Source organism: Diospyros lotus, chromosome 13 (genome assembly GCF_014633365.1).
Source record: "Diospyros lotus cultivar Yz01 chromosome 13, ASM1463336v1, whole genome shotgun sequence".
Classification (NCBI taxonomy): Eukaryota; Viridiplantae; Streptophyta; class Magnoliopsida; order Ericales; family Ebenaceae; genus Diospyros; species Diospyros lotus.
In genome coordinates, this window is record NC_068350.1 from 463,468 (window position 1) to 479,675 (window position 16,208).

The 16,208-nt window shown below is 35.9% G+C and overlaps 1 protein-coding gene across 7 annotated transcripts; it reads right to left on the reverse strand.

The window, feature by feature from the left end:
* Window positions 1-183: 183 nt before the first annotated feature.
* LOC127788474 (type I inositol polyphosphate 5-phosphatase 12-like) lies at window positions 184-9,195 on the reverse strand. Of its 7 annotated transcripts, XM_052316787.1 has the most exons (11): window positions 8,122-9,195; window positions 6,226-6,478; window positions 4,896-5,709; window positions 3,919-4,043; window positions 3,625-3,709; window positions 2,340-2,505; window positions 2,197-2,237; window positions 1,847-2,114; window positions 1,635-1,758; window positions 1,178-1,538; window positions 184-1,071 (listed from the first exon to the last, which is right to left on the reverse strand). In XM_052316787.1, the coding sequence occupies exons 1-11, from the start codon at window positions 8,927-8,929 to the stop codon at window positions 700-702; spliced, it is 3,417 nt and encodes a 1,138-aa protein (XP_052172747.1). In that variant the 5' UTR covers window positions 8,930-9,195; the 3' UTR covers window positions 184-699. The 7 variants fall into 7 exon arrangements, with proteins under 7 accessions (XP_052172747.1, XP_052172746.1, XP_052172745.1 ...); XM_052316786.1 differs by having other exon boundaries at window positions 1,178-1,758; XM_052316785.1 differs by having other exon boundaries at window positions 1,178-1,758; window positions 1,847-2,117.
* Between the last annotated feature and the right edge of the window lie 7,013 nt (window positions 9,196-16,208).

Consider the following 16,208-nt stretch of genomic DNA (forward strand, 5'->3'; position numbering starts at 1 on the left):
ATTGTTTGTTAGTATTGGGATATCAAAGAAAATATTCAAGGTAACTTTCATGTGATATTGCAAGCCAATAATATGCTCGCAGCATATCATTATTGGATTGCAATACCACAACATCGACACCATGACATGGTATCACGGTTATCGGGAGGATCCATGTGTTTGAAACCAGTTTCTGGGGGAAATAGCTTTTACATGGTACTAGTGCTATTAAGCAAGAACTAGAGAGAGCGAGGAAGTATATATTCATTCTGAATTATAAACCAACAGCTGCTAGAAAGAGTCTTCAGAACGTATTGAAGATTAAGCAGATAGATTCTTCTTCTGCATCTACTACTTGTTTCTTTACAATACTAATGAAGGACATATATTTGTCTAAACAAAAGAATTACAATGATGGTTGTTTCAACTAGAGAAGTTGATAAAAGAATTGTGAAGAAGAAGAAGAAGAAGAAGAAATGCTGGCCTCATGCTACAAATATAAGGGAAAATGATTGAATGTTGTCTTACATGCATAAATTTGAGGAGGAGGAGCTCCTTGACCCCCATCGTATTTACATTAACATTCTCAATTTCTAATGCTCTGAAAGAATTACACTTGACAACAATGAACAACTCTTTGAACAAGTTAAGTCTTTTCTATTCATCATCCATCTCTCCCCACAAATTGAGAGAGAGAGAAAGTCAAAGCTGTTTGTAGCTTCAGAGACCTCGTAGACTTCGAAGCTCGTCAACCATATCGGAGGCACTGCCAGTATGCCTAAGCGCAGGTCTTTGATGAGAAGATGAAGAAGATCCTGGGTTTTTTCTACCAGAAGCGCTATTTTTGGAGTCGACGCGCATTGGCTTGGCTGAGAAGCAGTGGCGCACAACAACTCTGTGACTTCTTGTCTCGATGGAGCAACTGCCCCGTACCACCACCAACAAGATCACTTCCTTATCTCGGGTGTCTTCAGACCACCAGCTCTGCGGGACACCACCATCCACAAACTCTTCTTGGGCGTGGGACTCTTCGTGGCGTACTGAGACCTCCACAACTTGATCGGCCTTGATTATGCCTGCTGCCGGTGACACCTAATGAACCAAAGTCATGAAATTAGTGATTCAGCAAGCTACAAATGCAAAACAAACACTCCCCTATTGCCATTCATCCTTAGATTAGATTGGGAGTTATCATCACCTCAAGCCAACGCGGAAAACCCAAGCCACCTCTTGCCCGGTACTCTGATGGTTGTTCATCCTCCTGGACTGTGGATTGACCTTCACACAGAATTTGAAACACAGCATGGTCTGCCCCACTCTTGTTGGTGATTCTCAAGACCGTCGTGTCTTGGTTTTGGAGGGTTATGCCATTCGTGCTGACCACTGTTTCAGGAACATAACATAATTCTTGAAGTACAGACTTTATCTTATCGTTGCATTTCATAATGTTCCCAAACTCTTCTCTCCTCACTGATCGATCTACGCGTGCAATTTCGATATTGAGTTTGCACCTCACGGGTTTATGATCGCTCTCTGTGACATCCATGCAGGCCTCATACCTGCCAAGTAGGTGATAACTAGTTAAACTATATGCCCCCTCAAGCCTCAGCCCCTGTAGATGAACAATTAAGGAAAACGGAAGGAAAGACGCATACTGTAGTATTGAGCATACTACAGGACACTCTAAGCTGCATTTAGAAGTTGAAGTCGACCGGTTGTCGCGGTATAATATCCTGTCACACCAAGCAGGAATGCGCTTCTTCTCCCCAGAATCATATCCTGACAGGGATCAACCAACAAAAAGGATTTCAATATCAAACTGAGTAAAGGGTGCTTAAAGACGATAATATACAACTATCAGGCTTACCTCCTAAGCCCGCTTTTCCTCTTTCAAACTTGTAAGTTGGAGGAAACCTGATGAGTGCCTCATGCATTCCTTGAAAGACTTTACCAGCCTTCATCTCTGCTCTAAGCTGATCCTTTTCCCTAAGCCAGTCAAAGCTTCGTTGTGAAACGAAGTCCCTTGCTTCATCATAAGATATTCCAAAAAGCCGATAATTAAAGTCACCCAGAAATATGACCATATCGGCTTCAGCTAAATCAGGTCTTGTGTCTTCAGGATTAATTCCCCCACTCTGCTGAAGCAGAAGATAGATGTTTTAATTGGAAACAGTGAATTTAAAAGGAGAATTAACTTTGGAATCAAACCTAACGTACACTGGTTGAACGAAGGATTGGAGCAGCACCAGCAACACCAGCTGTAATAGATAGGACCAGTGGCAAGCCAGAAGAGTAAAGCAGCCAGAATAAATACGTGCAGAAGGCAAGAGAGAAAGACAAAAACAGGTACGGCACCATACCAGCAGCGGCATTGAGGAGGTTAGATGACCGGCTGAAGACCATTGTTCGGAAAATATGATCGAAATCAGCATTCCGGCGATTAACTGCTTCTAAATGTGCAGCCAAGTGACAGTTCACAAAGCACATTATGCGATCATACACTCTCAGCCTCAAACCAACGCCCCCCTGCTCAGAGAAGTACAACCGTGTAAAATTAAGTTTCATAACAAAAACAACGTCAACAACAGAAGCCTTAAAATTTTGGCTTCCCTCCAATGTTATGTCTGGTTCAAATAGTATCTCATCATCTAAAGAATACAATCAACAGCGAAATAGAGATTAAAGGCTTGCCCACTTACTGGGATTAAAGGCTTTCGAGTATTGTTGTTTTTCTTTTGATTTGACAATGTACACAGGGAACCACCACACACACACAATATATAGTAGAGATTGAAGCATAATTCATTGCAACACCCGACACTTATAGCCTAAGAAAGACCTTTAGAAAGTTACTATGTTATTGCATTCAATGTCTTGTAGCCATATATGTTGTCAACTAGCGTCCAGTGATGGCCCATCTCTCCAACTTCTTGTCACCACTTAGTACAATTAATATTTGAAAACTCAACCCAAATACACCTCATGAACTACCAGAATATAAACTTATCCGGGTACCAAGTCCTGATTCCGAAGATGTTGCAAAGATTTCATATACACGTGCATCTTTTACATGTATCAAGTCTATGACTATTACAAGTCCTTGAATCTGTACTGCTGCCTCATCCTTTAGGTGAATCAAGTAGAAGAAAAATAAATTGTTTCAGTTCAAAAACAGATAAAAAAGGAACATCATTTAATAGCTATTTTGCTGCAATTTCTTCTACACAAATTCAAAATTGAAGATTTAGTTACGATTAGAAATCGACTTTTCTATCTTCATCCATAGATCTTTTAAAAGAGAGGATTCTGCTAGATAAGAGAAAGTGCAGGAAAAGAGAGAAAATGAGAAGGGAGAAGAAAATTAGATTCTGTTGTCCCACAATGAGTATGATCTGTTTCACTATGCCAATTTGCTAAGGATGACATAAGAGCTGGGAAGTTCAGGGCTAAGAAATAAAGATCAATGAAGCAGGACAGTTTTGTAGATAACAGTCAGCGGGATGCCAGATTTATTTATTAACACTATCCATTAGTAGATAAGGAAAAATGATATATCTCAAAGCCATCTTTTTTTAATTTTTTCAGTGACAAAACCACCTCAGATCAACTTTCAATCACCAATGAACACAGCGAAGAAAGATATACCTTATTACCAATGGCCCGACCTAAGCCACATGCAACAGCTGCAACATCAAGGTCCCCGGCATGTGTTCTCAGTGTCTTTCTAACCCTAGAGCCAAGGAACATCAGCCATTGTATAAGGGGCAGAGCAGCAAAAAAGATGGAATCCACAAGGATAGCATTTTAAGGCAGAAAAAATATGCCTTACCAAATATACGTCAAGAAGGTACTAACCGACCTACTGGATGTAGCAATTATGGTCCAAATTACAGAAGTAAAACCATGATCATCAGGTAATCTTCAGGGATACACACGTACCAGATAGCAATTAGCAAGCCTGCCAGCTGTCTGGATCCCACACGTTCGAAAGTTGAACCTTCATCCAAGGTCTTTCCAATTGTGTCCTGCCACCATTGCCCAACAGAACTACCTTCAAGTCCTACCTACAATTGGCATAAACCCCAGTGAAAAGAAAATTAGTGGTTTTGATATTTACAGAGTGTAAGGGTGAAAAGGGGAGGACAAAGAAGTTGAAAGAAACAATTGTCATGGACGGAGGGTTGGAAGTATTGAGAGAATTGGGCATCAATTACATCTTAATTGTATGGAGTTCAGACCAGATCAGGTTGGAGAAAGAAAACCCAAACAAATTACAGGTCGATAGAGAAAATTCATGCAGTTCCTTTTAGGGATTAACTAATCAGCAAGAAATAATTGGAAATTTTGAAAGTAAATATATAAAGTGTACTTTTAATGGACTCATAAATTCTTGCAGCTATCCATGTTGATAAGATATCCCCAGTGCTGCAAGCATTTAAAATAAGATGCCCCTATTTAAGATGCAGGGCTCAAAGAGGTAGAACGCACCCCACCGAATTTCTGCTTGAGGTTCCTTGAAAATGGTTAGCAGCAGTTGACAGAGAATATAAAAACTAATTTGGAAGAAATTTCAGTATTGACCAGAAGAGCAACAAATAACACCATTAACCTCTTATGCAAATATAATTCAAAAGCCCTTCTTTGACAGAAAAAAAGTACCCAATCAAGTAAAAAGCCAATTCTGCGTCATAAAAGGTATACTAAGGCTATAAGACCAAAGAGAGGTTAGCATGCTGGTTCACAAGCATCTGGACAAGCCAACTACAATACAGATCTACTTGTAAATGTCACCAAATTCAGGCACAACACCACGTTTGAAATTTTAAATTTAGTCTCCTGTTAAGAAAACATTTCAAACAAAAGTTCCTCATCAATGAGATTGCCAGAAATATGCATAGAAGTTCAAAGGGCCTTACAGTTTCTTTTGCTGCAGACATGGCTAAAAACCCTGCTCCCATTTCCACTTCTTGCAACCCAACAACAACAATGCTCACATCAGATACCATGGAACCCAGCCAGGACACAAGTGCATCATGCGAGGCTCTTCCTTGACCAACATTCCATGTGCCGACTAAGAGTTTAACATTTTCTTGCCTTGTATACGTTAGGTCCTTTCCAGCCAATTCTGAACGCAGTATGCCGTCTAGCGGTCCAGGAGATGAGATGTTCCATCCACGTATTCCACCATGAGTAGCCAAGCTAAAAACATAACCACCTCCTACCACTAATTTTATGGCAGGACTATTGTGAGATATCCAACCTGAAATCAAAGTCCCCTCGAGATCCAGCACCTGGACCATGCCACTCATGTAGCCAACCCATATTCGTGTTCCCAAAGTGCAAAAGCATTGAACAGCAGAAGGATGGTGGTGGAAATCTTGCAAGCGATTGCCATTTCCATCCCATTGCACAAGTAAGCCATTTGAACACCCAGTCCATATCATTCCATCTGCAGTTATCATCAGTGCTTCTGTTCTTTTAGCATCTTCAACAAATGCACCAGCACCCTTAGTTGCAACACGACGAACAGCATCTGCAGCCCCCATTATAGCATTACGTGAACGTTGCAGAAAACTGGATCCTTGGGACTTCTCTTTCTTTGATTTAGAGACAAATTTCACATTCATCTCATCTTCAACTGCTTGATCTTGAATGGATGACACGTCAACTCGATTCTCAATCTGACCTTCTGTATTGTACACTTTCAAAAGCTCCCTGGTACGAGCATCCCTAAAATTCACAAGCTGTCAGAACAATTAAGATTGACAGATGAAATCCAAAATTATGCACAGAAGTAACTAATAAAGTTATTTGCCATTGTGTACTTGTGTTTGGACATGGACTTGTTGATGGATATGAAAAGCAGGACAAAAAACACAATTTCATTTATTTCCCTTTCATTTTCCTTCATCAAAAACATATCCAAATATAAGGTAATTTTCAAGCTAGAAACAAGGGGTTTAGAATAAAGAAAGAATAGAAAGTTTTTCCTTGCAAATACCAGTGAAAATATTTATTAAAAAAAAGCATAAAAGTCCAATCAATCAATTAAAGGGTTAGTTAAGTCCATTATTACTATAGCGTAGCACAGCTCCTTTTTCTCCCAACCTAAAAGGGAGAGCTTGCAGCCTCAGTTGTGGATTCACCAAAATCCAGAAGAAAAACTTTGCCAACTTATTGAATCATGAAAGTAAAATCCAGGAATACCCCAGTCTTAGGAACACAATGTATGAAATGAAAACCTACCACAATGAGAAGGAAAAAGAACTAGCAGCCCACACTTTAGCTCTAACATGATCTGATAACAAGAACTTCACATCCGAAGAAGATATACTACAGGCACCATTAACTGTAACTTGGCTTTTAAGGTCAATGGCTGATCGCTCCACTAGTAAAGCAGCCATGTGCCTTTCCTCTGGAGATAGAGAGAGTGATTTTTCAATGGCTTCCCATGGCCAAATCTTTATAATTCCACCCTCAGAACCTGTCCACAGGTCACCTGGTTCCAAGCAACAAAAATTAAAAAACAACTGCATAATTGCAACAGTTGCCAAAACTATTTATCATGTTATCACCACAGATTTTCATCATTCATGTAAAACTATAGCAATAAAATGTTCACAAATGGAGCATTGGACATTGAAGCAAGACCGAAATAATGTCACGAGAAGATCAAATTGCCAAGTTCACATCATGGAGTGTTTCATGATTGTTTCAGGGACCCGGTTAACTACATGACCTAGCCCAAAAAACATGTATAGAAACTACAATGCAGATTGTGAAATTAAAATTTGGTTCCTCATGATTCTAGTGCCAATCAAACCCAACCATGCACTCACAAACATTTCAACACACTAAGCTACTATAGCATTTACCTAAGAAAATGTGAAATAATTCAAACTACAGTTATGATAAAAAGATCCAAAATTCTGAAGATAAGAAAGAAAGGCATAAAAACCATAGCTTCCTACTTTTAGCTTAACTTCCTACCAGGATACAGATAATCAAGATTGAATGGCAAATCACTTCCTGGTTCCTATTGCACGGTACTTATTAACCAAGGCTTTCTTGGTTTGGGCAAATGGTATGTGCATAAAATGTGACATTTTTCATGCTACAATATATTTGTGAAATGTGGTTTATAATGCACTTAAATTTCATGCTACAATATGTTCATGAAAGTATGCAAATTTATTATGGAAGTTGTCGTGTTAAGTGCATCAAATGCAGCTTTTGTAACATGCATGAAGCCCTTATCAAGAGCAACCTTACTGGCCATATTTTATACTCAGCATCGGCATATAAAAACACTTATAGATGATGAAGGTGATAGAAGGAGTAAATAGAAGGGTTCAAGTAACCTATGAAAATCATGAATCACATGATAACCGAAATGAACATAATAATTAATCACCAATGAAGCACGGGTAAGGACCTCAAATAGGATCTAACACAAGCCAAACAAAGTGACATGGGGAAAACATGGTGTGCCCAATGCACAAGGCTCCTACTTTGCAAGAGTCTGTTTTTGTGGGCAGCCTTGCGCCTTCTTTGCAAATCCTCTGAAAGTTAAGATGCAGGTATAATGGGTGCTCCATATTAATTGAATATATATGTATGTAACCATATATTTTATGCACATTAATCATAGCTTTTCTGAAAATACTAATTCTTGATGATCACTACAAGATTCAGTTGCATATTTGGCAACAATTAGCACCCAGCGAGAGATACCACTTGAATATTGGCACAAAACCGCAGACATGAAAAATGAGAAATCCGTCATTTGAGCATATAATTGCACTCCATAGTGCACCAATACTACTAAAATCACAAGAATTGAAATATATTATGTACCATCTGCACCAAGTTGCCATAAACATATTCCAGGAGGGAAAAATCAACATTTTGATTCTCTCCCACACAGCATATATATAATAATAGTACAATAGTCCCCCCCCTCCCTCTCAACGAAGGGCTAATCAGATATACATGTATGCCAAAGGTAAACAAATGCATTGGCAAGTTGCTAGATACATTATGATCAAGCAAGACCAAATACACACATAAACTGAAACGCATAACAGAAATCAATTCATTATTTGTATTGAGAAGTGGGAAGAAGAGGAGTTGTTAAGTTACCATGAGAAGTTATGGCCATGGAAAGAATGGGACCTCGGTGGGCCTGCCAAGAGAGGCCTTCCTTGAAAGTAGTGTCGTCTAAAGGCTGATCCATCTTCCAAGACCTAATTTTACCGTCCTTGTGCCCCGACCACACCAATTTGCTCCCATTGTCAACAAACAAACACAATGTGGGGGCTGTGTTGCCGGACTCATAGAACGGCGCACAGTCCTCGTCCCCTCTCCGAGCCCTACCTCCGATTCCGATCCCCGGCTCGTAGGCGTCAACCAAGTTCCAAACCCTAACGCCGGACTCTTGGCCTCCCCAAAGCTGGCTCTCCGTACAGGCGATGGTTCTGAGGAACTTCCCGACCTGAGTCTCCCTCAGCGGGTGTGGCCTGAGCTCCAGGCAGGGAGGACGGGCGGGATGGACCCCCGCCCGGACGGGGACCTTGAAGATGCCGCTGTCGCCGCCGCTGGCGACGAACTCGGGAAGCGGCTGGCGGCCGTCGTCGGAGGCGTCGAAGGAGGTGGAGAGGCGGCGGTCGAGGCGCTGGGAGTCGGCCTCGGCGGAGGAGGAGGAGTTACCGGCGGTGGCGTACGGGTAGAATTCATCGTCGGAGGAGTCGTAGAAGTTGTCGATGCCGGCGGCGCGGGGGATGCAGTCGTCGTCGAGGCTGTGGTTGCGGATCTGGTGGTGGCGCTTGGGGTAGTGGCCGCCGGTATTGGTGCGAAGTTGGTGGCTGTAAGAGTGGGACTTGCGGCGGGGAGGGGCGTTGGCGAGGGCCGCCAAGGCCTCTTTCTCTTCTTCAGCGAGGCGTTCCGCCATTAGTAATGCTGTTGGTCAGGAAGAGGGAAAATATCCACACACAAAAAAAAAAAAAAAAAACCATAAAGGAAGGAGATGGAGGGATTGAAGAAGAGGAAGAAGACAAAAGAGAAAATGTTAAGCCATGAGAGGAGAGAAGAAGAAGAAGAAAGAGAAAGAGTCAAGCGAGGAGATGTGGTTGCCGCCATCTTCGCTGCCTTCCTCCTCAGCCTGAGGACAGGATTCATGTGTCCGTTACTTTTTGTTCGTTAACTTAACGAACTTAATTTCTCTCCTCCTCTGCCCACGACACAACGCCTAAATGACCCCCACCCCTTCTCAAACCTGAACCTGCCACCACATTTATTTTTTTTTTAATTTTTTGACTCGAATATTTTTTGAGTTTTAAAATTTATTTAATTAATTTTTTAAACTTTTATTTTAAAAAATCATCACAAATGTCACATTTATATGAATACCGTACCTTATAATGATTAGAGATGTAAATGAATTGATAATTCTAGAAAATATTCATGTATTTTTCAACTATTTTTAGGTGAATAATCAAGATGATGGCATGACAAATATCAATATTCGTGTCAAAATCCTTTAAGTGTTTAGAAAAAATCAATAAATAATGATTAAAAAATTATTTTTCAAAATATAGCCATTTGAAAACTTCATCTAACATTTACATGGAGGTGTATATAGTTTTTTTTTTTTTTCTTTTAGCCTTGTTCGGAGAAATACGCTTTATTTGCTAATTTAGTTTTATTTGTTTTTTTGTGATGTTCGGGATATGCTCTATCATAAAGCTATAGATATTTTTTAATAAAATTCTTATTTATAGAAAAATTAAAATCTAAAATTTGCTATTTTAAAAGGCTATTGTGGTTAATTTTAAACAGCTTAAGGATTGATTTGACGCAATTTTTAAAATTCGAATAATGCATGTGTCAAAGGCACGTGTCTATTCAATTTACTTAAAAAGTAATACCACACACTATAGAGATATGGAGATTTAGAAGTGAGAATTTGATACTTACGAGATAATAATTTCTTAAACAAACAAACAATAGTTTGCTTGTTCGTATTCAAAGCCTAAAAAATATGTGTGCTTTTTGCTCGCTCTATCATTGTTGTTAGGTTTTTATGTGTTTGATTTACATGTTGATTTTTCAAATTTGTGTGTTCAATTTCCATTTTTAATCAAAAATTTAAAAACCATCGTAACTAGTAGTATCATCAACAGTTTCATTAAGAAGGAGCCTACAACTTTGATAAGCATAAGCATTTAGCATACTAACACCTTGTCCACACTCTTTTGTCTGTCATTTAAGTTAGTATAATAAAAACTTTTAACTTAGTCATTGTCAAGCTAGCGCCTTCGTCCTGTGATGGCATTAAATCCCAACAACTTGGCCAAGCAAGAATGTATGCACCCAGCAAGCAAGCAAGCAAACAAGAGAAATCTCATAAGCCCACATAAAATACGCCTACATATAGCTGTGGAAATTCTTTTCCAACTTTTAAAAACCGAATACCAAAATCTTATAAATGATCAACCATGTTAGCACAATTACCCACGTGGCTTGCCTTAAATAGGCAAGTAGTCAAATGTAAATACAATTGACATCCCCAACCACCGTAAGGTGAATTTAAGTGGTTGACATCCCCCAACCACCAAGAAAAGTTACGACATTAACTTTCCCAAATGTTGTATGAAGCTTGAATGTGTAGCAAATCATTTGCAACACTTTTAACACATTAAAAAATATTATTGGTATATCTTTGTATATATCTTAAGCTACATAAAAATATACAAATGACCAAAAAGTCTCTCATGAGGCGCACGAGACGCATGTGAGACGCTAGGTATTTTAGTCATAATATCCTTTTATGTAATCCAAAATGTACAAATAGGATGTACATCTAGCATGATTCTAACACATTTGCATACATAAAATTACTTTTATAGTTATTCACATCAAGATACAAGCTTGTGGGGGAGGTCTTGTGTATTGATGTTGACAAGTTAAGAAACCACGTTATATTAATGTGTTATTATCTTGTTTTCTTCAATCGTTTTATTTTTTTGTTAGTTGTATACATATTCAACTCTCTATTTTTAATCATTTTAGTATTTTAACAAATAACATAATTATTTAATCTTTACATACCTACTCGTACTATGTCTACATCAGGGTCGACTCAAGGCATAAGTCTTAGTCGACGCCTAACGCATCCAAAAAAAGAAGGGCCCAAAAAAAATGACACTTCATAACATTTGAAATTCTATTATATGATGATTTTTTTTTGTTTAAGTTCATGTTCTTTTTATTTTTTTGTTTTATTTAGATAAGGAGACCCGCAACTCTTTAAGTCCACTAATTATTTTCTAATGTTAAGTAATGATTAGTGAGGTGTTATTTAGACAAGAAAACTTCTAACTCCTTAAGTCCATGAATAATTTCTTAATTTTAAACAATAAATAATAAGATATAAACCAGTCACGCAACCAAAAAAAAAAAAAGACAAAAAGTTAAGTTATTTTAGAAAAATAATTTGATAAAACAATTATTTAGACGATGAAAATTTTGTCTAAAGAATCTGTATTAATTTAGGTATTAAAGAAAAAAAATTAATAATTTTTAAACTTGCAAGATTTGACAAACTCTTCATGTATTTATACTTATTTATATTATCAAATAAGTAATATTTTTTAAAAAATATTTTTATTATTTATTTATATTATTAAAATGCCATCAAAGTAATTCTTACTAAAAATCACAAATATTCTTAAAACCACCCTAACTTATATCTCCCACTCTCATGTTAACTTAATATAATCATAATTATTCCTTCGACTAAATAATGTACAAAAGGACGTGATTTACAAAATTTATTTAATTGTTTTGATTGGAATGTATTATATACTTAAAAGAATTATAAATATATATTTTAGATATAGATTGATGTGTCAAAAATTATTAAGATAAAAGTCTTCAAATTTAAAAGTTGATGCAATCTAAAATTAAAACAAAAATACAAAATTAGATCCTTGGTATAATTTTGTCCTATTATATATTATTACTCGCCTATACTCGTGCATAAAGACATGATATAAATAATATTAAGATTAAAATATAATTATAATTTATATATACTATGTTAGAATTTGTGAAGAATTTGTAACAATTTTGTTTGTATTAAACGTTTTACAAAACTTAGATAAGAAACAAACATATAAGATTTATAATACTCACCAATATTACAAATCAAAATATAAGAGTAAGTAAAAAAAAATTATAAACACTGAATAAAAAATAGAAATTAAAGTTATTGTATACTTGTTAACGCTTTATAATAAAAAGAAAAAAAAAATACTAAATCTATATAATAAAGTACATCAGTAAGTGCTCTACAATTTAAATAAATTAAATTAAATATTAAATATTAAACAATATATATACTAGCCTGTATTCTATAATTCCAAACAAATCAAATATAAAAAAAATAAATATCAAATAATACACAACAGTTAGTACTCTGCAATTTAAGATAAATTAAAATTAAATTACACATCAATTAGTGTTCTTAACATCAAAGGGGAACACCAGTTCGGGGTCGGAAAGAACCTTGGGTTCTCGATCGTGATTGGTCTGGAACCCTTTGATTTTTATATTATTTTAATTTAAAAAATTATTGTAATAAAATAAAATTAACAAATAAAATAAAAATTAAAAAATAATACGAATAAATGAATTCTTTTTAAATATCTGCATTTTTAAGTAACTCAATTTCACATTTCTTTAAGTATCAAAGATTCAACACCTAAAAATAAAAATATTAAATTTTGAATTAGACTTCTTACTTTGATATCATTATTAAATATTAAATGCTATAGTGCCCACGTCCGAATGCATAAGAGAAAATAAGAGAAAGCATGAGAGTGACATTCGAATATGCTCCATGCCCCATCTAAATGTTCACAAAGAGTGAGAAACCCATGTGAGTGACATCCTAATATGTGGTCTCTCCATCCGAATCTTTCCCAAGCCATCCGAATGCATCATGCCTCATCCGAATGTGGCCAAGCATCCAACACATCCGAATGGTTCAAGCCTCATTCGGATGTCTTAGGTTAAACACTATCATTTTCTTCCTTATACACTCGATCACACCCATACCATTTACACATAACACCCAAATAACTTACACCTAACATCAACATTCCAATCCATTAAATCCCATAACATTACATTTGCCTTATTTTTACAATCAGATTAACATCAAGGCATGCAAAATCATTCCCGAGTCCCAACATTGGGTTACTGCATTTGCCTTATTTTTTTAAAAAAATTGTTATGTAAAAAAATTTTTGATTAGGGAAATTTAGCTATATCTTTTGTATAAAACAAAAAAATTGATCTTGTATTGTTAGAGATACAAGATGACTTATTGCCGGTGACCTGTGGGAAGGTAATGACTTCATTAATGGTAGCCATGTCTCCTTACTCAATAGAGAAGACGATCGATTTAATAGATTATCTGAATAAAATTTTACACTAAAATTACAAATTTTAAATATCAAAACCTCTTTTTAAAAAAAGTTAAAACTTATATTGTTGGTGTTTTTTTATTTAAAAAATTTCAAATAAAATGAAGTGTTGATATTTGGAAATTAAAAAAAATGTACATTAATTTCTTTAAAAATTAAAATTTAAAAAAAAATTGAGAGCCCTCTACCATAGTTGGTTGAGGGCTTCAAAGGCCCTCGACAACAGCCGGTTGAGGGCCCGCGGGTCAGGGGTTTGTCGAACCCCTGTGGGGGGTTTCTTGAAACCCCTATTGCTGTCGATCAGGGTTTATGGGTTAGCCGTTACCAACGGCCAACTAAGTGTGTATATATATATATGTGTGTGTGCCTGTGTGTTTGGGGGCGATAGCCGATGGCAACCGTCGACCACTGGCCCCGATAAGAGTAAGAGGGGTTGTGTATATATATGTGCCAGTATAAAAAAAAATAGAGAGAAAGAATCAAAAAAACAAAGAGAAAGAGTAAAAGTTGCGAGAGGAAAAAGAATAGAAAAGGTAGACATAAGCAGGGAAAGAGAGATAAAGAGGAATTGTTGGACGGGAATACAAAGTAATCTCTGCTATTAAAAGTATATAAAATTCATCTCAATCATTAAAATGTCTCTCTCTTACATTTTATACATCTTCAAATTCATGCAAAGTTAACTTTATAAATAATAAACCCAGTTTTTTATTTAAAAAAATTAAGATAATTAATATTAATAGTCTCATTTAATTATTTGGTGCATATTAACTTAATGGCTAAAAATATAATCAAAACAAATTAAATAAAACCCATGATAAAAATATAGCCTAATATATATATGGGTTGAGATAGTGAAATGAGGCCCAAAAATAAAACTGGTCCACTTTATTTAATAAAATAAATGCCCAAGGCCCAATTCAAGCCTAGCCCATTTGAAATAAATTCATTGTTGCCCCAGATCCTTTATGGATCTTTTAACAAATCGGGCGGCCTAGATCCGACCCGATAACCCAGTTTGATCCAAACTAAAACCCATATTCTTCTTTTTATAGCTAGGTTTCTTCTTGCCTCTTTTCCTTTTTGCACCGTCGCCGACTGCATCTTCCTCTTTGCACCGCCGTTAACACAGCCTCTGTTCTCCAACGCCTGCCGCTTTCTTTCTTCATTGCAAGCAACTTTGGCCCTGGGCTCGCCTCCTCATAACAAAGACGAATACAACTCCTCTGATGAACATAGACACACACACAGAGGTATATATAAATCATATGTATGTATATTACTATATTACTCGAACACACACACGCCGTCATTGCCAAGGTCGGTCCCTAACCCATCACCATCGAGGACTTTGTGTGTGTGCGACAGTCGCGAGGTGGGTCGGCGATGGCGACCGACCCACCACATTTGTCTGGGTTCCCTGACCGCGAAGCTTGGTTTCCCTAACTCCTCACAATCGAGGAAACTTGGGTTGGCAGTGGGTCAACTGCCATTGTCAACCCACCTCGCGGCCGTCGCACATACACCCGTATATATATAGATATATACGCACACATATAGATATATACTACGTCTACATCAAGGCCAACTCAAGGCATAGGCCTTAGTTGATGCCTAGCGCCTCCAAAAAAAGAATGCCCCCCAAAAAATGAGACTTCCTATCATTTGAAATTCTATTATTTGATGATTTTTTTTGTTTAAGTTCATGTTCTTTTTAGTTTTTGTTTTATTTAGATAAGGAGACCCCCAACTCTTTAAGTCCACTAATTATTTTCTATGTTAAGCAATGATTAGTGAGGTGTTGTTTAGACGAGAAGACTTCCAACTCCTTAAGTTCACGAATAATTTTTTAATTTTAGACAATAAATAATAAGGTATAAACCAGTCACGCAACCCAAAAAAAAAAAGGCAAAAAGTTAAGTTGTTTTAAAAAGACAATTTAATAAAACGATTATTTAGACGACAAAAATTTTGTTTAGAGAATCTGTATTAATTTAGGCATTAAGAAAAAAAATCAATAATTTTTAAACTTGCAAGATTTGACAAACTCTTCATATATTAATACTTATTTATATTATCAAATAAGTAATATTTTTTTAAATATTTTTAATATTTATTTATATTATTAAAATGCCATCAAAATAATTCTTACTAAAAAACACAAATATTCTTAAAATGACCTAACTTATATCTCCCACTCCCATGTTAACTTAATATAATCGTAATTATTCCTTTGACTAAATAATGTACAAAAGGACGTGATTTACAAAATTTACTTAATTGTTTTGATTGGAATGTATTATATACTTAAAAGAATTAAAAATATATATTTTATATAGATTGATGTGTCAAAAATTATAAAGATAAAAGTCTTCAAATTTAAAAGTTGTTGCAATCTAAAATTAAAGCGAAAATACAAAATTAGATGCTTGGTATAATTTTGTCCTATTATATATTATTACTAACATATACCCGTGGCTAAAGGCACGATATAAATAATATTAAAATTAAAATATAATTATAATTTATATATATTATATAAAAATTTGTGAAGAATTTATAACAATTTTGTTTGTATTAAACGTTTTACAAAACTCAAATAAAAAACAAACATATAAGATTTATAATATTCACCAATATTGCAAATCAAAATATAAGAACAAGTAAAAAAAAATTATAAGCACTAAACAAAAAATAAAAATTAAAGTTATTATATACTCGTTAACGTTTTATAATAAA

Excerpts from the sequence above, each read along its gene's own strand:
- LOC127788474 (XM_052316780.1), bottom strand. The coding sequence starts at position 8,929 with ATGGCGGAACGCCTCGCTGAAGAAGAGAAAGAGGCCTTGGCGGCCCTC. Across the intron at positions 6,479-8,121 it reads CATGGCCATAACTTCTCATG|GTGACCTGTGGACAGGTTCT; the intron begins GTAACTTAACAA and ends GCTTGGAACCAG. Across the intron at positions 1,072-1,177 it reads GTTTTCCGCGTTGGCTTGAG|GTGTCACCGGCAGCAGGCAT; the intron begins GTGATGATAACT and ends TTGGTTCATTAG.